General features: G+C 38.4%; 1 protein-coding gene across 1 annotated transcript in view; it reads left to right on the top strand.

The window, feature by feature from the left end:
* The window catches only part of LOC124795641 (PMS1 protein homolog 1-like), a 121,607-nt gene that overhangs the window by 22,202 nt on the left and 74,475 nt on the right, over positions 1-24,930 (top strand). Inside the window, exons 6-9 of the mRNA XM_047259714.1 lie at positions 8,950-9,096; positions 10,349-10,477; positions 19,223-19,456; positions 19,553-19,841. Coding sequence (XP_047115670.1) covers positions 8,950-9,096; positions 10,349-10,477; positions 19,223-19,456; positions 19,553-19,841 — 799 coding nt within the window. The remainder of the gene's footprint in view (positions 1-8,949; positions 9,097-10,348; positions 10,478-19,222; positions 19,457-19,552; positions 19,842-24,930) is intronic.

Genomic DNA, 24,930 nt, shown 5'->3' with positions numbered 1-24,930 from the left:
GGCCTGCTGTTTCTCCTAATGTTAAAAAGTGACGAAGAAGTGGGGGCGAAAGGAGCCTTTCTTGTAAGTGTTTGCAGCCCCTTTCATACTTTGTAATGATGAAGAAAACGCTGGAGAAAAGCAAATGGGTGGGGGGGACTGGATGCGTAGTGCTCAAACTATTGTGTTATGAGCTAAAATAATCACAAGCATGATGAACATTGACACCACTGTTATTAAAGGAAGTCTTATTCTAACAGATGTTCACTTGTCCATGAGACATTAATAGTGTTTTGGGATAATGTGTCAGAAAGGCGCTGAATTTAATTTGTGTTTTGAGGCATATTGTAAAAGAGTAACTAGTCTGAAACAAATACAGTGAGATGTCAGATGTGTAGGTACTTTTTCTACCAGTGATTACAGAACTTCAGCTGTTTCCTTTTGGTTGTTTTCTTTGGCAATAAATGAGAAATGTGTGGTTGTTAGTAACAATATTCCTAGTTTCTAATAATTTTGGATTTTTGTATGAGGCATGTAGACTTGTCAACACAAAAAGTGGGCCACTGCTTGAATGCAACTAACATACTGTAGCTGTGTCCTAGGTCCTCTAAATGCTGAAACCCTGTGGGGTACAGTTATTTGATTATACACACTGATTACCACAAGACAAGAGGAAAATGCTCAATATGGTGTTCAATCCAGATGTAAACTAATATCAAAATACAACAAATATTATAAAACACATTATTAGAGATGAGACCATCCCTAACACTTGTAAATTTTTGTAAATTAAACTTCATTACAATAAGTGGCACTTCAAAAGTCTTATCACACTCATTAAATGACACAGAGTTGTTGTTCATGATCCAAATTTGAACCCACTGATAATCAAACAAAGTTTGTGTGTCTAATCGAGAATTGACTAGGCGTAAAGAGACGTATAATATCAAAGTGCTCACTAGTGTCAGTTTACAAGGCTAAATGCCCAAATCTGCAAATAATGGCGATACTTCTAGCACTGCACTGGTAACCACATGAAGCTTATATTACTTTTGAGAAGTAACCAGAAAAGGTATATAATAAAGTGCAATGCACTGCAATATCATCAATGACCGCACCATTGCTCACAGTGCTTCGTGGCCAGGAATCAGACTGTATTCAGCTCATGGCCAATAGGCGGCGGCACCACCGTGTCTTAAAAGCGCAGGCACAATCACTCCTAAGCTGCTTCCGCGGTAACCCCAGCAACGCCAGTTGGGGTACATAAGAAAAATAACAACCTACCAACTACGGGCCAATCATGCCATGCCATGCCACTGTGGTCTCACCAGCAGCCTGTGTACTTATATGCACCTGGACTTGTTAAAAGTACACACACTCCGCCATGGACGGAGGTGCGAAGTCAGGCTGCAGTCTCGTGAACTGTTTAGATACACCACTTGTAACTAAGGACGTGTGACAGTGTTGTTTGATTGTGATAGGGACTTAGTGCACGATTCCATCTGACAGTGTTTGCATTCAGATCTTATGTGAACTTCAATTGAGAGATTAAACATTCTTTTTTTCAACTCAAGCCTTCAATCTTTGTTGTTCCGCACTTTCCGGATACAACACACACAAGCATGAAACGCCATGAAGTAAAGTTGTGGTGAAGGACAGGAGTATAACTCAGTACATATTTGTATTGTTAATTAAGCACAATCAGATGTCAGATATCAAATATGTTCACCAATAGGGTGATATTGGAACCTGAAATGATGATACAAATAATTTTTGCCTGGCAGTGATTCGAACCAGGCAGCTTTTGCTATTGTCTTATAGTTACAAATATACATGAAACATTTTTGTTTCACTACCAGTAGTGAGGTGTGCATATTTTTGGCTAGAGGTAATGCAACAAATAATTCTGTGTTGCCTAGGTCTCCAACCCCGCACATGTAGTCGTTGTTGTCTTCATACGAAGAGGTGTCAGAGGTATTTGGGCTCTAAGTGCAAATTATAATCTGCTTAAATTTCAGACAAGTTGCTACTGGATGAAATTATACACAATGTATAATACCAATGAAAAAAAATCTAATAAGAGATATATGCTGTAAAAGACACAATCAAAACAATTTTTTGTAAATTAGATTATAAACTTTGATGGTCTTACGAATCACTTAACAAGCCACACTCAGTCAAGAGAACCCACTCACTATGTTGCAAACACAACACTGAAATACTGATTGTTCAAACAAGGCTCACAATAATGAAACAATCTGATTGTTAAAGTAATTGTTGCCATTATATTTTCTATAAACTGTGAATCTTGTGAATTTTCTTTGGGAAACTAGTGGTTACGTATTTACCAAGGTAGTAGGCTACATTTAAGTGCGGTTAAATACAAAATTAAAACTCTTAGATGTTTAACCAACCAATTTCACATGTTTTCCTAATAACTTTAAGACAAAAATTCACAGGTTACAACACCTAGGTATTAAAATCTCTGCAATATTGATTGGAAAATTTACATCACTTGATGCATGATTCAAGCAAACTGATTCTTTTTTGGAAAAATGTTTTATACAATTGAATCCAAAAATTAAGTCTTCATTTTCCACTTGTAAATATTTACAATTTTGAGAAGGACAAAAAATATGAAGCTATGATTCAATGAATTCTTTATCATCTCTTTTTTTACAAATGAGAAGAGTTTTATGCAGATGAACACTTACGATAAAAGCAGAAGGGCTACTTCTTATAGTTTTCAAGTTTTTCTGACAGTCTCATTGCATATTTACCAGATCTTTTTATTTCAATTGTTCAAGGTACTAATAAATATTTATTAGGCATAATAAAAGGTTTCAGGTATAATTTGAGTGCCAGAAAAATGTGTTCAAACTTCCAGTGCGCCTCTTTGATGATGCTACTTTTTAGGGCCTTATATGCTTGCATTGCAAAACCAAATCCACTTTTCTAGATAGTTTAGAATATGCCCTTTCTAATGACCATAGTTTAGAAGAGTTTGGAGAAAACACTTTTTTGAAAAATGTGACTAAAAATACCCATTTTTAGCACTTTTTGAAAAATCGTTAACTTCACCATAGATTTGTGAAATAATAGAAAGCAATAGGAGAATTAAATTTTATATTCTAAGACTGTGTTGGGTAGTTATGGTGTGCGAAGTTTCATGTACATCCCACAATTACTTTTGGAGATATAAAAAAACTACAGTTCGCATTTTTTTTAAACAGCTATTTTTTCGCCCAACTTTGCTTCAAATTATCTATATGAAAATTGCTCAGAAATCCTTTTCTTAATATTTTACTTTAAAGAGCTCTAAAAGTTGTATAAGATGGCCAAGTTTTGTTTCTTTCATGCAAATACTTACAGAGATATCTCATCTCAGAGTTGCTGAAAATTCAAGGACGCACTATTGGAAGCTGTGCTATGGTTTCAAACAAGTGACTATATCTCTGCAAGTATTGAATTTCTGAAACTGAAGCTTTACCAGTGTTCATTGAGAACATGTGTGAATGTTCATACAAAATTTCATCAAAATCCATTATGGTCATGTGGGAACATTTCTCGATATTAGACCACTTGGCGTGGAATGGCGCAGCTCTCAAATTCTCTTTCACAAGTAGTTGGGATTGCACCATTCGTAGAGACCTGGAGGTGTTTAGCATCATGAGTAAATGATGAAATGATGGGACAGTATCATCTCAAAGGGTTCAAATCCATGGAAAAATTGGAATCTGAGATCGAAACACAGTCCAATGTCAATATTTTCAAAATCTGAAGGTCACTTAAAATAAGAAATGAAGGTTGTATGACCTTACGTGATGACTGTTTCATGAACTAAAATAGTTACTAGTGTAAGAAAGCTTACTAGAGACAAGAGTTTCTGCAAGCAGTGACTTTCTCCTTTGACAGCCAAAACTAATCCTACTCTGTTCCACTCGGTAGTGAATGGACATGTTTAATTTGGAACCAGGGCACTGTCCTGTGTTCTTTACTTGGCATTACTGGTGAGGAAGGGGATATGTTAGTGTCTGTTAAAAACTGGTATGCCCGGCACCCTCGCCTTAGCTATTACAATCTACTGTCAGTCCAACCAACCATCGAATTTCACATGTATTACCATCATATTTTTGTCATAAGGGGTATGCAGCACTTGGTACAAAAAGTGTTTAATTCCACTTGAGCTGCTGTTGTGAATAACATATCCGTGGTCTAGTAGCCAACATCATGCAGTGCCAATGAAAAGCCATGATATCAAACCCGTCCTTTTCTTTCTTTTTTAAGCCATACTCCATCTGTCTGCTAATAGCTTCAGTTTGATAGAAGCTCAGAGACAGTTTCGTTCATTTTCTAACCAGCCAGTAATACAAAAATCTTGCAGAAATATGTTTGTGAAATAGTTCGTGGGTGTCTATCATAGTAAGACCAATTTCAGCGCCATCAGCCAGCAGCTGCTTCATGCAGATCGGTGTCCGCTGAAGTGATCATGATGCATTAGGCATAGAGCCTATGATCTCCAGCACTGCACTTGAATTAGCAAGTATAACATTATGTAACATTGCAGATGATACTACACTATGTTTCAGCATGCTCCATGACAATTTTATATGGCATGTTGCTATAAGCACATATAACTATGGTCGTATTTTGTTCAAATTTGTAGTATAGCTCGTGCCATGACAACATAAGTATTTCACATTTTTGCCATGTTGATGTTCTCCTTATGAAGTTACCACAAAGTACTTCACATTGCCATTTATTTACTTATTTATTTTTTTATATATTTGTAATCACGTTTTCGACGAGATGTTGTATAATAGTCCTCCTTCCTTTCTTTTAATCTCAATATGACTACTGAATGCAAATGTTGCATGAAGGTTAATTGATCATCACATCTGTGAATCATGAGATACACTGTCATTGACCATAGTAGTAAATTGCAGAAAAGTATTTTTATCAATGCCTATTTCTCTTCATGAACATGGTGATTAATTTATCTAAAAATGATCATACTTGAAACGACACAACCTGACTTCGTTAATAGCACTCACTCCTCAGAGGCCACAGGTGTTTCTAATTGCCTACATTGATTTCAGCCTTTTACTAAACACAGACAGAACATAATGTCATAAATATTAATCTTTACTCCGTTTCAGGCTGTGCTTTCTAAAGCATAAACAACGCTCCTCATAATGTCAAAAATGAGAAATATTCCAGTTGTCTCGGCATGAGCTACACTACAAACTTGAAGAAAATAAGACCATAGCTAAATATGCTTTATAGTAACATGCCATACAAAATTGGCAAGGAGCATGCTGAAGCATAGTTTGGCGGTCTGTATCAAGTGGCCTTTGGCTGATGGTGCTGAAATTGGTCTTACCATGACAGACACCCACGATCCCTTTACAAACATGTGTTTCTATTACTGGCTGGTTAGAAAATGAACGAAACTGTCTCTGACCATCTGTCAGACTGATGATCTTACTAGCGAGATGGAATATGGCTTAAAAAAGAGAGGAAAAGGATGGGTTTGATATCATGGCTTTACATTGGCACTGCATGACATTGACTACTAGACAACGAATAGGTTATTCAGAATGTAGTTTTCACTCTGCAGCAGAGTGTGTGCTGATATGAAACTTATGGCAGATTAAAACTGTGTCCCCGCAGTATCCTTTCTTCCAGGAATTCTGTGAAGTTTGGAAGGTAGGAGACAAGGTACTGTGAGGACAGGTCGTGAGTCGTACTTGGGTAACTCACATGATAGAGCACTTGCCCTCAAAAGGCAAAGGTCCGTAGTTCAAGTCTTGATCTGGCGTACAGCTTGAATCTGCCAGGAAGTTTCATATCAGCGCACACTCCACTGCAGAGTGAAAATTTCATTCTGGAAACATCCCCCAGGCTTTGGCCTAGCCATGTCTCCACAATATCCTTTCTTCCAGGAGTGCTTCAAGGTGTACAACTTTGCTTCCGCCGTTTTTTCCCCAACATTTGAGGCTTTAATGAAACAAGTTGGTTACACATGTATCATTCAAAGTATTTTCCATCGCTGGCCACTACTTTCTCCCATCTTTCAGGCAGTGTACAAATCCCACGTCGAAAAAATTGTTCATCTTTTGGAGCGATCCATGAATCAATCCAATTTGTGATTTCTTCATGAGATCGGAAATATTGGTCATCCAGGCCATGCGCCATTGATCTAAACAGGTGATAGTCAGACGGAAATGTTGGTCATCCAGGCCATGCGCCATTGATCTAAACAAGTGATAGTCAGAGGCAGCAATGTCAGGAGAATACAACGGGTGGGGTAGGACTTCCCATTTTAACATTTCCAAGTACATTTTGACCTCTTTTGCAATGTGAGGTCGAGCATTGTCATGCTGCAAAATCACTTTATCATGCTGTATTGTGGCTGTTTGTCTTTTAATGCTCTGCTCAAACGCATTAATTGCGTTCGATAACGAGCACCTGTGATTGTTTCACTTGGTTTTAGCACCTCATAGTATGACGCCAAGCTGGTCCCACAAAATCCTGAGTATGATCTTGGAGCCGTGAATATTCGGTTTGGCCATTGACATGGAAGCATGGCCAGGATATCCCCATGATTTTTTGCATTTAGGGTTATCGTAATGAACCCATTTTTTGTCCCCGGTCACAATGCGATGCAGAAATCCCTCCTGTTTTTGCCTCTGAAGCTGCTGTTCACAAACGCCATTCAACGTCTCTTAGTTTCAGCTCACACGGGACCCGAGTTCCTTCTTTCTGAATCGTGCCCATAGCCTTGAGACGTTTTGAAATGGCATTCTGTGTCACTCCCACTAATTGTGCCAATTCTTCTTGAGTCTGACATGCGTCTTCACTCAGAAATGTCTCCAATTCTGCATAATATTCGAAAACACTCTCTCTTCTACCACTTTGCTGGTCTATGCTGTTAAAATCACTGTTCTTGAAGCTTTGAAACCACTTACAACATGTTCTTTCACTAATAGCGTCCTTACCGTATGTACTTGAGAGCATTCGATGAGACTCAGCTGCTGTTTTCTTCATATTGAAACAAAACAGTAACACCTCTCACGAATGATGAGAATTAGGCTCGTAAAGTGACATTTTCAATCAAGAACAACTTTATGATGCAGACACAAATCATCTAATGTTTGAATGTGGTTATGTTGACCAAGGTCCAAGCTAACTGCCTGACGTCTGTGATCTGTTTCTTTCGACCCCTACTTACCATTGTCGTCGCCTATCAGAAAGCGGCAGAAGCAAAGTTGTACACCTTGTAGTTCTGCATGGTCTGCAGGAGAGCTTCTGTGAAGTTTGGAAGGTAGGAGATGAGTTATTGCTGGAACTGTAGCTGTAAGGATGGGTCGTGAGTCGTACTTGGGTAGCCCAGATGGTAGAGCACTTGCCCATTGGATAGGTTATTCACAACAACAGCTCAAGTGGAAGTCAACAGATCTCGTACCATGTGCTGCATCCCCATTATGAAAACACACGATGCTAACACATGTGAAATTCAATGGTTGGTTGGGCTGAGCCTAGCTTGTAATGGCTTGTAATAGCTGCTGGGGGTAGCAGTTTTTAACAGATGCAAACATACCCTCTTCACCCCCAGTAACACCAGGTAAAGAACACAGGGCAGTGCCATGTTTCCAAAGCACATTAAATATGTCTGTTTGTTACTGAGTGGAACAGAGTTGGATTAGTTTTGACCATCAGAGGTGGAAGTCGCTGCCTGCAGAAACTCTGTCTTTAGTAAGCTTTCTTACACTGGTAATGTTATTTTAGTTCATGAACCAGTCTTCATGTAAGGCCATGCAACATTCATTTCTTATTTTAAGTGACCTCGAGATTCTGAAAATATTGGCAAAGGACTGCAATTGGAGCTCTGATTCCAATTCTTCTGTGGATTTAAACCCTTTGAGATGATACTATCCCATCATATCGTTGTTTGCTCATGAGGCCAAGGTATATACAAATGGCATGATCCTAACTGTTAGTGAAAGGGAATTTGATAGTTGACAACTTTTCGTATGGGGTCGACGATGACGATATGCGCAGGGTTGGAGTCCCAGGCAGCACAGAACTATTTGTTGGCCTACCTTTAGCAAAACATGCACATCTCACTAGTGGTGAAGAAACAATAAGTACTTTGTGTCTATTCTTAGGTATAAGAAAATAGCGAAAGGTACCGGGTTCGAATCCCTGACAGGCACAAATCGTTTGCATCATCATTTTAGGTTCAAATATCCTGCTATTGGTGGACATATTTAATATCTGACATCTGACTGTGCTTAGTTAACAATACATATAGGAACTTGGTTCTACTTCCTGTCCATCACCACAGCTTTACTTCATGGCATTTCACACTTGTGCACAGCATTTTTTTACATACCTTTTGTGGTTATTTCTCAGGAGCAATATAAGCTTCATGTAGTTCCCAATGCAGTACTAAATGTATAGTCATTATTTCCTGGTTCGGATATTCAGCCTTGTAAACTGATACTGGTGAACACTTTGATATTTTACGTCTCTTTATGCCTAGTCGAATCTCGATCAGATGTGCGAGCTTTGTTTGGTTAAAAATGGGTTCAAGTTAGTATCATGAACAGCAGCTTGTCTTTGTCATTTAATGATTGTGATGAGACTTCTGCAGTGTCACTTTGTAATGAAGTTTATTTTAGAAGCATTAAGGACTGTCTCCCCTCTTACAATGTTTTCTAACATTTATTGTATGATGGTATTGGTTTACTTCTGGACTGACTGCCATAAAGAGCAGTGTCTTGTGGTACCCATTGTGTATAGTCAAAAGACTGTACTGCAGAGGGTTTAGAGGACATATAACACAGCCATGCTATTTTTGTTGCATACAATCAGGTGCAGCCTACACATTGGAATTCAGGGGTGGTCTGCTTTTTGTGCTGCCGAAGGTACATAAATTTATACAAGTTTTCTTGAATGTTGCAGGTCACCACAAAAATCATCAAACAGTATTTTGGCCCAAAATTTCCTCAGAGGAAATATCCTATCTGTGTTGTATCTGTAACTCTTCCTGCAGACCTTTTAGATGTAAATTTGGAACCAAATAAAACAAAAGTGTTCTGCAAAGAAGAGGTAAGAATAATCCTTTAAACAGATAAAATACATACATTTGATTACATCGTTTGTGATGTCTTATAATTATTCAGCAGAACATAACTTTCTCTTGTATGTGATTATATATTCAGAGAGATGAAAATTATCTGTAATGATGGAATAGAAAATCATTATTGTAAACTTAACACTATTATGAAAAGGTTAGATTGCTGCTCACCATAAAGAGGATACATTGTGATACATTGAATTGCAGACAGGCACAATGAAAAGTGTTACACATTGAGCTTTTGTCTGAAGCCTTCTTCGGGAAAGGACACACACACACACACATTGTAATGGGGCGGGGAAGGAGGAGGAATTGCCACCGCCTAACTGTGGCCAAGAGCTAAGTGGACCACCCTGTGGCACAACATGCAGCTGAATGTAACATACTTGATTACTTGTCAACCTGGGATACCTGGATCTTCCACTCCACCACCAGTTTTTGTGAAATGTGCAGATGGGAGTTACCATTCTCTGCTCCTGAAATTATCTGAAGCCAAAGCTACAGTAAACTACTATCCCCACACTGTTCACTCAACAATGTGCGCCGCCTCTGTCCTATCACCTCCTCCCAGTTCATGTCCCCTCACCCTCATTGTGCACGACTCTGTGCCACTGCACTCACTGATTTTTTTTTCTTTCTTTGCTCCTTTTCCTTTCTACTTCCCATTTCCTCCTCTCTCCCTCCCCCACAGCCTCCTGGCATTGCACTTGGCAGCATTGCCGTGCTGCCATCTAATCTGTGCATTCTCTGCCAGACAGCACTCTTCTTTTTTTCTCTCTCCCCATCCGCCTTAACAGTAACATACTATCCCTCCCCCTTCCCCACTCCTCTATGGATTGCTGCTTTCGTTCAATGCGAGAATTGCATTCTGGCCACAGTAGCCAGAGGTAGCAGTCGTTCGCCTGAGGTGTGCGAGCTAATGTGAATGTGTGTGTGTGTGTGTGTGTGTGTTTTGTTTTCCGGGATCACCCTGTGACACAACATGCAAGCTAATGTGAATGTGTGTGTGTTTTTGTTTTCCAAAGAAGGCTTTGGCCAAAAACTGTATGTATGACAAACTTTTTATTGCGCTTGTCGGCAGCTTAACGTGTCACCTTTATGGTAAGGAGCAATCTATCCTTTTCATTGTATTGTTGGTAATCTAACAAAGTATTGTTTTACTGCATTAGCATTGCAAGGGTTAGTTGATGAATGTTATTTAAAATGTTCATGACCTTTATTTAGTTCAAGAATATTACATCCGTCAGAGTAGAACTACATTTAGAGGCTAAAAATTGCAGCACCATGAAGGCAGCATGCTACGAACATCAAATTGGCTTGATGTTTACTGTATGCTTGGATATGCAAATTGTTATCAATTCAGTAAAACTGCAAAATGTAGGTAGGTATTAAACCACCTACATTCTGTATGCGCAGGGAAAGATTATACAGTTGTTTTCTACTTCAGAAATCACATTTGAATGTGGATTGCTCGTGAAAAAATCTTGTTACACTTTATGTAAGGGGAAGGAACTATCACCATGTGCCTGACTTTAAAAGTGGCAGGATCTTCATCTAAGTAGGCTGCAGTTTATCGTTTTGCAGTATTGCTGCTTGCATTGGTTGAGGTCCCAAGACTGTCATTTAAGTATGGAATCTATGGATTTAGGAGAACTATATTCTGTTGCATGCAGGATTTCTGTGGCCCCATTAGACTAGTGGCTGAAAGGAGAGACGTATTATTTGCTCATCCATGCAGTATTTTACAGTCATGTTAAGTACCTTCAGAAGAAAAGGGGTTGTTTACAGAGTATCCATACAAAGAGCATGACAAAATGTGGAGCATTAAAAACTGTTAGCACAGTGAGAATTGTTGCAGCTTCCCTTGACATGTCAGCAGAGAAAGATGGACTGACAGTAGTGCAAAAAATGGTTCAAATGGCTCTGAGCACTATGGGACTTAACTTCTGAGGTCATCAGTCCCCTAGAACTTATAACTACATAAACCTAACTAACCTAAGGACATCACACACATCCATGCCTGAGGCAGGATTCGAACCTGCGACCGTTGCGGTCGCGCGGTTCCAGACTGTAGTGCCTAGAACCGCTCAGCCACTGACAGTAGTGCACCAAACGACAACACTGGGCACAGGTGTGGCACCAAGATGCATCTTAGGATGAGTCCAGGTTCTGAATACGGCATAATGATTAGTGCATAAGTATGTGGAGGCTCCAAGTAGAATAAACATTTACAGATTGACATTGATATTGTTACACATGACATACCCATATCTGTCATCCAAGCTCTTTCAATTTGATGCCCATCTGGATGAGAGCCATTGTTGCTGCTAGAGGTGGCACCTCTGCGTACTAAATTTTGTGCCATGTATACCCCAAATCACTGACAAACTGAAACTTGTATTCGTCCTACGCACTGTATACTTATAATAAGTAAAATTTCATTGTTAGCTGTTTTTCCTGATCAAATTTTAATGACAAGCAGTGTAGATGTATAAAATTGATTTGTGTTTCAGTGTACTGAATATATATTATGCATTACAGTAATATTTACAATCCACCAAAACTATGATGGTTTTTGCTAGCTGGCCCAGTTGACCATTTAAAAAGCAGAAAAAGATTATCTTGGTAATAAAGAAAGCTAAATGCAGGGATTCCTGTAGACCTCTTGTTAAAAATCTGAAAATACTGTCTCTGGTTTGTTTGTATATATATATGAAATTCTAATGTTTGCAAAAGGGAGCACCTAAAAAAAAAAAAGAATCTTGAAACATAACTATGATATACATCCATGTAAAACTAGACAGAAACTGAACCTACATATAAATACCGCAAGTACAAGCTTATGCAGAAGAGGGGTGTATCACACCAGAATTATATAGCCATATGCCTTCGTACTTAAAATACATAACGCCATTAAATGCACTTAATGTAAAGTTGAAACAATTCTTGCTTCACCACTGCTTCTGCTCTGGCTCTGAATTTCTAAAACATCATAAGAAGTAAACCTCGTATGTCAGATAGGTTAATTATTTATTGTGTCATTTCATACTATAATTTATTTTGTGTTGATCTTGTAGCCTCACTTACTATCACATGTAGAAGCAATGTAATATGTCAGTTTATATTATTATGCACTTTGATTGTATTGACTGTGTAGTCACAGTGACTGTTGTCATTGTAAATTAATTATGTTTACACTTGTCCTATATCATATGTACAAACAACAAACTAAAAAATGATGCCTGGATCAAATGAACAAAGATGGGTAGAAGCCTATTTTGTATTTTTTGTGGAAGCTGTTGCCTTTCACGTGGCTGTAAGTTACATTGCTCTTGTATGCTATGTTTGTTTCTTTCTCCTCATTTAGCTCACTTTCCACAGTTTTATTTACTTCTATGTTCTTTTGGAGTTTTTCTCTGTCTGTATCTTCCTCTAAGTGCGCTGTCTGCTTCCCTTTTTTCTTCTTGACTGAATAGTTGGGCAGCAGTGGTGGGGCAGTATAGTTGTGGCTTTGTGCATTAAGGAGATACGGAATCGGATTTTGGGTTAAAAAATCGAATTTTTTTTTATTGGCGTATTATATTCTGCCATGTTTCCTCTTTAAAATGACGTATCATACATAGCTCTACTACAATTATAACTATTTTATTTTTATATATTTGTGAGATCGGGTATTGCGCTTTAGTTATACACGTCTCTCGTGGCTGACCATGAACTTTTTGGCAGTACCTTTAAAGTGACATGAATTCAAATATCCCGGTTTCCAGCGACTATTTATACACTAGTTGCCCGAAAATGTTTCTCTCTGGTTTCCTCAAGTTACTCTTTGACTTTGTGGCGGGACTGTTTTGTAAACAGTGTGATATAAGAAAGTAGTTGTTGTTGAGTTATTTCGTATTTAGTGCTTCATTTTTCGCAGTGAAAATGCCTAGAGCTAAAGCAAAAGTATTTAAAAAGCGTGTGAACTGGCAAAAGAAAAGAAATAATGATTCGTTAGCAAAGCAAAGCAGTTCATCATCATCACTGTTGGAAAATGTGAATCCACTTATTACTGATTTGCCGAACGAACTTACACCAAATGAAAACAGTGCTTCTCATAAAAAACTAATAGATTTGGAAGAGAAATATAATTTACTTGATAGAGGGAATGAATTTTTTGAACTCATTGATACGAATATATTGTGTGAAGCTCTTGAAAACAGTTTGTGCTGCAAAAAATGTCATGGAAACGTTTCTCTGAAAGTAGAATCCCATGTTGGCCTGGCTGCCCAGTTTAATTTAATATGCAGTGTTTGTAAATACAGCTGTAAGTTTCCAAGTTCGGTTTCATTAACTGTAAATAATGGATACAAGAAAACTGAACTTTATAGTGTAAATATTAGGTTAGTTTATGGATTGCGAGCAATTGGTAAGGGCAAAGCAGCTGGTGATATGCTATGTGGTGTTCTAAATCTTCCAAGTGCACCTTCAAAGTTTGAAGCTTACAATTATGTACTAGGATCTGCAGTTGAAGATGTAGCACAGAAGTCAATGCAGGTTGCTGTGGAAGAAGCAGTGGAAGAAAATGACGGCAGTCGTGACCTCACAGTGGCGTTTGATGGCACGTGGCAGAAAAGGGGCCACACCTCCAACAATGGTGTTGTAACAGCAACTAGTGTTGATACTGGCAAGGTTATTGATGTTGCAATAATGTCTAAATACTGTAGGTGCACAGGCAGGCTGAAAAATGAACACAGTGATGACTGTATTGCTAATTATTATGGTAGTAGTGGTGGCATGGAGGTTGCTGGGGTGAAGAAACTTTTTCATCGCTCTTCACAGTGGTATAATGTTCGCTATGTCAAATATCTGGGAGATGGTGACTCTAAAGCATTCAAAGAAGTTTTGGAAAGCAAACCATATGGGAACAGTGTAAATATAAGCAAACTTGAATGTATAGGACATGTGCAGAAGAGAATGGGTGCCAGGCTGAGAAGGTTAAAATCAGTTATGAAAGGGAAAAAACTAGATGATGGGAAAACCTTGGATGGCAGAGGAAGATTGACTGATTCCATAATAGACCACATTCAGAACTGCTATGGCCTTGCAATCAGGCAAAATACAGGCAATCTTGAAGAAATGAGGAGAGCTATATGGGCTTTATATTTCCACACCGCATCCACGGATGAGCATCCACAACATGGTTTGTGCCCCAAAGGTGAAAACAGCTGGTGTAAATACAATAGGGGACTAACAACAGGAGAGAAATACATTCACCACCACAGTCTACCATCAGCCATCATGGCAGAAATAAAGCCCATTTTCAGAGATCTGGCTGACAGAAGTCTTCTGATGAAATGTCTTCACGGAAAAACGCAGAACCCCAACGAGTGCTTGAATAGTGTGATATGGCATCGTCTCCCAAAAACAGTGTTTGTCGGAATTAATACACTACATTTTGGTGTGTATGATGCTGTGGCAACCTTCAATCTTGGAAATATAACTAAATGCCAGGTCCTTCAAAAGTTGGGTATGTGTGTTGGTTCCCGTACGGTACGTGCTATGTTCTTTTTAGATCAGCACAGACTAAGGCATGCTGATAATATAATCAAGACATTAGTGAAAAAAGCAAGACAGGTGCAGAGGGGTGCCAAAAGAAGACTTGAAGATGATTATGAAGACTGTGAAGGGGGTATTAGCTACGGATCAGGAATGTTTTAATCTTCTTTCTCCGTTTCCCGTAAGTTTACTTTTTACTTCATCTAGGAACATTATCTCAGGTACTGGTCAACCTAGAAGTCTGAAATTTTTATGACGTAGTGACATAGGTCCCTATTACATACTGAAACAACGATTTTTTAATTACTTGATTTACAAAAGACTTAGGGGTGATAGTCTAGTAAAAAGCGATGGAAAAAATTTATTTAAAAATAAATGTACAATATCTCTGTAAGAAAATACTTTGACAATAAACTGTTGTTTCAGTATTGTTGTAACATATGAATGCACATACAGTAAAATTTTTACCTCTCTGTCTCCAGTAGTTTGTGAGAAAATGTTCCCTATAGTAGGCATATATTAACATTGCGGGGATAGGTGATTCCGTATCCCCTTAAGTAATTCACATTTCTTAAATGTGTTAATACTTACTAAACAATAATAATTGGAAGAACAGGCTTCAGTTTCAGTATTGACACTGTTTTCAACAGGGATTTTTAGCTTCAGGATCCTGATACTCAGATAAAAATAATTTATAGATAAAAATAATTTATTGTATTAGTGTTATTTCTAAATTTCTTGCTTTGTAACTCCGAGTAACTTCTTCAAGTCCTGCATGCTGCAAAGCATTCTTACCAGTAAATTGCGATTTTCTTTAAAGGCTATATGAAACTTATTTTGTATTCTTTGTGCCAAAGTTCACTTGAAATTTAATTTGATCATTGTTATTTAAGTTCTGGCACAGAGTTCTTTTTCTTTCTCTTTAATTTGGTATCTCTTCATTAGTTACTCAATCTGTCTAGTCTTCAGCATTGTTCTGTAGCATCACATTTTGTAATCTTCTATTATCCTCTTGCCTATACTGCTTATCTTCCCCATTTCACTTCCTTAAAATGCCAAACTCAAAAAAGATTTTCTAGTACTTGAACTTATATTCAGTGTTAAAAAACTTCTCTTTCTCAGAACCATTTTTATTGGTTTTAATGGTCTGTATTTTATAACCTCTTGATTTCAGTCATCTTTTATTTTGCTGTCATAATGGAAATACTTATCTACAACTTTTAGTGTCTCATTTCCTAATCTCATTCTTTCAGCATCACTTGATTTAATTTGGCTGCTGTCCATTACTTTTGTTTTACTTCTCTGTTCAGCTTATAACCTCTTTTAACAATTTAGGAAAAGACAGATTGCTACTTAACATGAAGAAGACATGTTAAGTTGCAGACAGGCACAATTAAGACACTTGCATAAATTTTTCAGCCCCAATCCTTATCAGTAACACACACACACACACACACACACACACACACACACACACACACACACACACACACACTCTCTCTCTCTCTCTCTCTCTCGCTCTCTCTCTCTCTCTCTCTTCATACACGTAAGCAAACAAACATCATGCACACATGACTACCAGCTCCGGCAGCTCGGGCCAGAATGCCATCAGCAAGTATCTTCAATTGTGCTTGTCAGCAACTTAATGTATCTTTTTTACAGTAAGTACCAATTTGCCTTTTCCTACACTGTTGATATTCCTGCCTGGAGTTTCCATTGTTTGATTTTGTTATAACCACTTTTTCAAGACATTGTCCATTCCTCTTCAGAAATGACATTTCCTTTGTAGACTATTCTTAATTTTACTCATTTGCAATTGTGATTTTGTCAGTTGTGAATTCTCAAGTGACAGCCGCAACAACGTACTATTTAAATAGAAAAAAAAAACAAATGTAGTGATACAATCTGTTCTCGTTTGTTTTAGCAATTGTGTGTCATTGCAGCTATTGATCGAGAGTGACACAACTGACAAAATTGTGATCGTAAATAAATACAATTAATAAAGTCCATATAGCAAATTTTGTCATTAATAAATACAATAGACATGAGTAAACAGGAAATAATAATCTTATATATAAAAACAAAGATGAGGTGACTTACCGAACGAAAGCGCTGGCAGGTCGATAGACACACAAAATTCAAGCTTTCGCAACAAACTGTTGCCTCATCAGGAAAGAGGGAAGGAGAGGGGAAGACGAAAGGAAGTGGGTTTTAAGGGAGAGGGTAAGGAGTCATTCCAATCCCGGGAGCGGAAAGACTTAACTTCCTTTCGTCTTCCCCTCTCCTTCCCTCTTTCCTGATGAGGCAACAGTTTGTTGCGAAAGCTTGAATTTTGTGTGTATGTTTGTGTTTGTTTGTGTGTCTATCGACCTGCCAGCGCTTTCGTTCGGTAAGTCACCTCATCTTTGTTTTTATATATAATTTTTCCCACGTGGAATGTTTCCTTCTATTATATTGATATCATTAATTTGAATCCAACAATTACGTTTGTTATTGTCACTGTTGCATTTCGAAATCTTTTCTGTCGTCTTATTTTCCTCTTTCTGTTAAGATGTCTGCTTGTGTCTGTATGTGTGGATGGATATGTGCGTGTGTGCGAGTGTATACCTGTCCTTTTTTCCCCCTAAGGTAAGTCTTTCCGCTCCCGGGATTGGAATGACTCCTTACCCTCTCCCTTAAAACCCACTTCCTTTCGTCTTCCCCTCTCCTTCCCTCTTTCCTGATGAGGCAACAGTTTGTTGCGAAAGCTTGAATTTTGTGTGTATGTTTGTGTTTGTTTGTGTGTCTATCGACCTGCCAGCGCTTTCGTTCGGTAAGTCACCTCATCTTTGTTTTTATATATAATTTTTCCCACGTGGAATGTTTCCTTCTATTATAGGGAAATAATAATCTGTTTTATTTGATGTTCCAGGCCCTTTGCCACACTTGATAGAATTACGATGGCATCAGCAAACCTTAAAGTTTCCATTTCTTCTCGAAGTTTAATTAATTCTTGTTCCAGATTTGTGCTTGTTTTCCTTTATTGCTTGGTCTCTACAGATTGAATTGTGTTAGGAGTAGGCTACAACTCTGTCTCTCGGCCTTCTTAACCTCTGCCTCCTTTTCATGTGCTCCAGCTATTATATAATTTGATTTCTGTGTAAGCTGTAGATAGCCTTTAATTCCCTATATTTTATCGTGTATGTCTTGAGAATTTCAAATACAGTCAAACATCCGTATAACGATTACCCATACAATGATACTCCTGGGTACACTGTAGTTTTATATGGCCCTGGCTGATTTCCTATATGTACTATGTTAATTACCCCTCATTACAACAATGAAGTAAATTTAGCAACACCCTATTATAACTAAGACAAAATTTTGAGGAATTTACATTTCCTACTTCTAAGAAGCTCACTACAGCAGTAGGTATTGTTTATTTAGCTACTAGAATTTTGGCACTTTATTTCCAGAAACTTCACTACATACTATAATACTATATTTATTCAAGCAGCAAAGAGAATAGTGTACAGCCGCAGGCGAGCTGTGCTGAGTGGCAAACATCAAAGAGCTCCTTCATGTGAAAGAGTGTTTAGTTTGTCCATTGTTGAGGTTTAGTAGTAGAGAGAAGTGTTTTGTTGGGCTCATATGCAGCTTATCTCCATGATTTTTGCAATCTGTGAATGTTTTTAGTTGATGTAAATGATTTGGACTTCCCTAATTTGGACAATGGCTAGAACTCGGAAACAAATAAGGTTGGAGACAAAAATTGAGGTTTTCAAAGACATTGATAACAGAATGAAACAAATAGAAGTGGCAAGGAAGTATGGACTTGCACAGTCAATGTTGGTTACCGTCCCTAAAAAATGAAAAGAAATTGAAGAAAGTTTTATAGGTGGCAAATTTAACCCTTCAAGAAAAAGAATGAAGACGGCTGCTGCTGACGATGTGGACAGTGCTAAACTGCGGTGGTTTAAAGAGATGCGTCCACAGAACGTACCAATTAATGGTCTGTCAAAAAGCCTTAAAGTTCGCTAAGTTGCTTGGTGATTCTAATTTTAAGGCAAGTAATGGGTGGTTGCAAAGATTTAAGAACAGGCATGGTATCATTTTTAAAGTGATTTCAGGAGAAGAAAAATCAGCACTGTTAGGTGATGCAGAATTTTTCAGGAAAAACACTGTGTGTAAACTTTTAGAAAAATACAGTCCTTCAAACTTGAACAATGCAGATCAGATGAGACTATTTTATCAACTGATGCCAGAGAAGATGATGGCCTTTAGAGGAGAAAAGTGTAAAGGAGGGAAGTAGTCTGAAGTATGCCTAACTGCAGCAACGCGTCAGGGACACACGAATTGACACCACTGGTGATCTGACGATCAGCTAACCACGGTGCTTCAAAAATGTAAGAAGCTTACCAGTAAGACGGTACATAAATTCCTTTAATTTATAAATTAATTCAGTACAGTGTAGCTTCAGCTGTAATGTTTTGCTACAGTCACATTGTAAATGTGATTTCTTTCTTTGCAGTCAATTACAAGACAAATCAAAAAGCATGGATGACGTCTACTCTTTTTTAGTGGCTGCTTTTGCTTGATAAAGAGATGTCAATGAAGAATAAGAAAATTACATTGCTGGTGGATAATTGTAGTGTGCATAACAACATGCCAGTGTTGAAGAAGGTTGAACTATGCTACTGCCCCCCGAACAATACTTTGATTCTTAAGCCACTAGATGTGGGGATAATTAAGAACCTTCAAACAAACTACCATTCACATTTAGTTCAACATGTGATAGCAAGCATTGAAAGAAAGGTAAGCAATCCCTACCGTTTCAGTGTGAAGCAGGCTTGTGACATGATTGCTCGTTCCTGGGACGGTGTACAGCTGAATGTGATTGCGAACTGCTAGAAAAATGCAAGACTTTCTGAAAGTGAAGATGTTGGTGAGAATGTTGTGGTGGATGAAATAATGCAGGATGATATTCAAGGTGATCTGGAGATTTATCCAACAGTTATTGGTAAAACCATAGGTGCTACAGTAGTTGAATACTTGTCGGTGGATAACGAGGCGTTGGTGTTTGAAGCATATACAGACAAATCTATCATTGAGGAGTTAAATGGTAATACATCTGTTGAAGATTCTCACAATGACAGTGATGTGATAAGTGTGAATCCCCCTCCTCTGATGGAGCTAATAGGTCAGTTGAAAACCATTCAGCAAATATCATCTTCAGTCCCCAGTGTTTCAGTGCAGCAATTGGTTGCATTACAGGAGATAAAGACAATATTTACAAGATAATCTTTAAGAAAAAAGAAACAGTGAATTTTTCTGTACACAAAAGTAAGATATTCTACAGGTACAGTATTAATAAATAAAGTGAACAAAATGTATTTCATTATTTGTCTTTTAACATTATTTTTCATCAGAAAAAGTACTACAGTAATGTACTTCTCAGACACGAAAACATGGCTCCTTGCTCCGAGTCACACTAACAAAACCTCATTTTAACAATAACCCCGGTACAACAATTTAATTTTCATGGTCCCATGAAATTCGTTATATCGAGGTTTGACTGTAGTGTGTTGTAGCCAAAATTGTCAAATTCTTTTTCTAATCCTTCACATACTATAAATATAGGTTTGTCTTCTCAATCATTTAAGATAAGATGTGTGGTCAAGTAGCTTCTACAAATTGTTCCATTATTTTGCAGGTAGTTTGTGTTAATATTTTGTAACTATGACTTATTGAACTGATGGTTTAGTGATAGTCACGTATACCTACTGTAGTATTGGGATTATTACATTCCTTTTGAAGTCGTAGGGTATTTTGCCTGTTTCATATATCCTATGTATCAGAAGAACCATTTTGTCGTGAGTGGTTCTGCCCAAGGTCTTAATTGTTCTGAGGGAATCTCATGTGCTCCAGCTGCCTTGTTTTGATTTACATTTTTTAGTACACCATCAAATCATTTCGTACTATTGCTTGTGGCCCATTTCATCTTCATCCGCTTCCCGTTCCCTTTCTATAATCTTGTTGTCCTGTTTCTTTTCTTTGTATAGGATTCCTAAGTATTCTGTCCAGTTTTGTTATTCCCTTCTTTGCTTAGTGTTGCATACCATTTTAGAGCACGATGATCATTTAGCTGCGTCTCCTGTTGCTTTAATTTTTCTGTGTGTGCACCTATATTTCTTTTAGTCATTCATTGTTTTACAACTCTGGATTTTCCTTTAGCAATTTCTGCTTTGCCATTTTGCATTTTGTGACAGTTTTTCTTTCTAGACAACCTTATTCAATTTTATCTGCTTCATTTGTTACATTTTTATATATTCTCCTTCCATCTATTAAACAAGATTGTGGAACAAAATATTAGTCATCTCATTAAAAAAAAAGCACAGTGTTAGTTTTGGAGCTCTGGAAAGGGTTTAGAGCTGGTACGTGGTGGCATGTGACTTTCTACTGCTGGCTTGGGTTATGGCATTGAAGTGATGTGTATGTGTCTCATTGTATTTGGACATGCCCGTGACAATAATTTGAATGAAGATATCCAATTTGTTGATGTATCTATGCAAACTGTCCAATTTGTTTATGAGGAATGTGATATCACTTGCAGCTGTGTGTAATAGTGTAAGAAGAGTGGCCCTAAAAATATCCTAACCAATAGGAACTGGAAATCGTGTCATGCCTTTCCAATGACAAAAGGTTTCAATTCCAACAGGAATTGCTGCTCCCAGTAAATGAATGTCTGTGTCATTTAGTTTCCAGTCAAACATTGGAAGAGAACTGCATACTTCAAACATTTGGAGCCATGAACTTCACCAAAGACCCCTGCTTATAGTGACACATAAAGTTACACACAACAACACAGAAACTGGATAGCAGCTGACAGGAAGTATGGTCTGATTTTGTCCCTTTTTCAAATGATGCAAGGTGGTGTCTGCACCAACAACCCACTGAAGCATTTAAACTGCAGTGTAAGTGGAGTGTGCAGCTTAGGCTGGAGGTGTTTTTCATACCATGACCTGGATTCACTCATTCAGGTTATCGTGAACCTGTTTATTTCAACATTCTTTGTGACCGGTATCTCCCTTCTGTCTACATCTTCATACCGAGTAGGTTGCTGGATGCTCCTAAGACTCAAGCACCTATTCACAGCCTGACTAAACTACCAAATCACCCAATCTGAAAAATAAGGAAAACATAACCACTCACCTAAAGTAAACTTATGTGTGGTGCATAGGCACATGTAACAAAACAGTGACTATATATGAGGTCCCCTTTCTCTTATTTTACATATTGTTCCACTAAGGAATTTCCATTATTTCTAGGTTCCACAAGCTTAATTCCATAGAAAATACCTGGAACTGAACAGAATAGCTGGTGAAACATAGCAATCATAATTCTTACAGTTTTTTAACTCCGCAAGATCTGATCATCAGGAAGTGGATTCTGTTGGATATTGGCATACCTGAGGTGTGGACTCTCTTTCTTGCCTATCTGCGGCTAGTATCAAGGCTAGAGACAATATTACTCAGTACTAGCATGATCTGTCTGGGGGAGGAGGGGGAGGGGGAAGGGATTGGAGGGGCAGGACACTATTGTGTACTTATATCATCTCTTATATTATCCAAGGATTAATTCTGTGTCTTGTCTTTTCATCCCATTGTTTCTCTGTTGCATTCAGTATTTCATCTCTCAAAGTTACACATTGATATTCTACTGCATTTTTTCCCTTCTGATTCTAAGTTATTGTCTGTGCTCTTTGTAATCCTTATACAGACCCCATCACCATAATTTCTTACCTTTCTGCAGCTTCTTTGCCTTTCATGACTAATAAATTATGCTCAAAGTATGCATCGATACCTAGAAATGTTTGAAGTTTAAAAACTTGTTTTTTAAATCTGTCTTACCATAATTTCACTATTAGTCAAAATCCAATTAAAGAGCATATGAAATGTCGTGTGAGTGCAAGGATGACATTCCTTGAACAGGCCATTACGGGCTGTAAGACTTTGAACATTCATAGTTGCCACTGAGGTTTCAAAAGATTGCTGTGTGACAGTTATGAGAGCCGTTATCTTGAGGGCATACCTTCCGATGGAGAATCCTTCCCTAGTTTCCTTTCAGTAATTCCATCAGGATGAAGTTGTAGGATGCTATGAGAATGTGTTGTCTGCGGAAACCATGCTGGTGGTTTGCACCTTTAAGTTTGTTAAATACAAGTTGATTGTGATGGTATAGTGTAGACCTTATGTTAGATACCACTCAGGTGCTCCAAGAGATAACTTAATTCATAACTGTGTAACACGTTTCTGCAGGAACTTTATGATGTGTTGTTTAGGTAGTATGGCAGGTCATACATTCCCTTCATAAAAGTCACATATTCAATCATTATTTAAATATTACTGTATACCATCCTAACACACATTAATACTTTGAATGTAAAATCACAGTTTGAGCAGTAGGTGTTCTTTTCATGTGTAACACATCCTCTTGTTACTTATTCGAACATAACCTAAAATATAAGGAAAATCAAAGATGTGAGAACTGTGATGCATACATTAATATTGCTGGAGCATGGAAACATTAGATGTGCTACTCATTTATTATCCAGAGAACAGAAGGTAGGAGATGTGGATTAGATTCTCCAATATAGCTCTCAGAAGGAAGGAACTATGGAAGATTAGGTAGAAAGGAAGGAAGTTTAGGGTTTAACATTATATTGATTCATTAAAAACGAAGCACAACCTTGTTTCGGGAAGGATGAGGCAGTAAATTAGTCATGTCCTTTCAAAGGAACTATTCTGGAATTTGCCTTAAGTCATTTAGAGAAATCATAGAAAACCTGCATCTGGATGGAATGTAACAAAGCAGTTATTGAAATGAAGGATGCCATGTTGTAATAGACCCAGGTGCAAGACCTGTCCCATACATCCTCCCACCACCACCTACTCCAGTCCAGTAACTAACATCACCTATCCCATCGAAGGCAGTGCTACCTGTGAAACTAGTCATATAATCTAACAATGGAAAATCCAGGATGGAATGTAACAATATGAGAGAAGGAAAGTTGCTACTCACCATATAGTGGAGATGCTGAGCCACGATAGGCACAATAAAAAGATTCACACAATCATAGCTTTCGGCCATTAAGGCCTTTGTCAGCAGTAGACACACACACACACACACTCACACAAGCGCAACTTGCACATGCATCTGCAGTCTCAGAGAGCGTGTGTGTGTGTGTGTGTGTGTGTGTGTGTGTGTGTGTGTGTGTGTGTGTGTGTACTGGTGACAAAGGCCTCAATGGCTGAAAGCTATGACTGTGTGAATCTTTTTATTGTGCCTATCATGGCTCAGCATCTCTGCTATATGGTGAGTAGCAGCTTTCCTTCTCTCGTATTGTTACAGTCATATAATCTATAAGTTAAGCTGCAACCACTGTGCTGCATTCTACATGGGCATGACAACCAACAAGCTGACTGTCTGCATGAATGGCCACCAACAAACTGTGCCCAAGAAACAAGTGTACCATCCTGTTGCTGAGCACACTGCCAACGCAACATCCTTCATTTCAATGACTGCTTCACAGCCTGTGCCGTATGGATCCTTGGCACTAACACCAGCTTTTCTTAACTGTACAGGTGGGAACTCTCCCTGCAATATATCCTGTGTTCCTGTAACCCTCCTGGACTCAACCTTCGTTAGTCATTTTTCTCACCCATCCAGACCCTTTCCTGTTCCCATTCCAGCACTACATAGCCCTTGTTCCACCAAAGCGTCCAGTCTTCTTGCTACTTCTCTCCTTTTCTGCTAACCTCCCCCACCCACCTCTCCCGTACCCTCTGTCTGCCTCCCAACTGCATCTAACTGCCCTACCCTCTCTCCACCTCATCCTTGTATGCTCCCCAGCAGTACTTCACTGTCTCGTACCCCTACACTGCTATCCGTCCCCTTTCCCACCCCAGCCTCCTCCTTACCCCCACTCAGTTGCCACTCTCATTATGCACTGCTGCTGTTGCTCCCGGTGTGGCTTCAGCTGCCAAAGGCTGCAGTCATGTGTGTGAATTGCATTTGTGTGTGTGTGTTTGCTGCATGTCTGTTGTCTATTTTTGACAAAGGCCTTGTTGGCTGAGAGCTTATATTGTGACTGTCTTTTTGTTGTGCCTATCTGCAACTCAGCATCTCCGCTATATGGTGAGTGACAACTTTCCTTTTCATAATATTGCTACATCTGGATGGCTAGATTTGAATTTGATTGGCCTCCTTCTGAATATGAGACCAGTGTC

This window comes from Schistocerca piceifrons, chromosome 4, assembly GCF_021461385.2.
Source record: "Schistocerca piceifrons isolate TAMUIC-IGC-003096 chromosome 4, iqSchPice1.1, whole genome shotgun sequence".
Classification (NCBI taxonomy): Eukaryota; Metazoa; Arthropoda; class Insecta; order Orthoptera; family Acrididae; genus Schistocerca; species Schistocerca piceifrons.
Note: the sequence above shows the minus strand (reverse complement) of the source record. Positions and strands in the feature narration are given on the sequence as shown.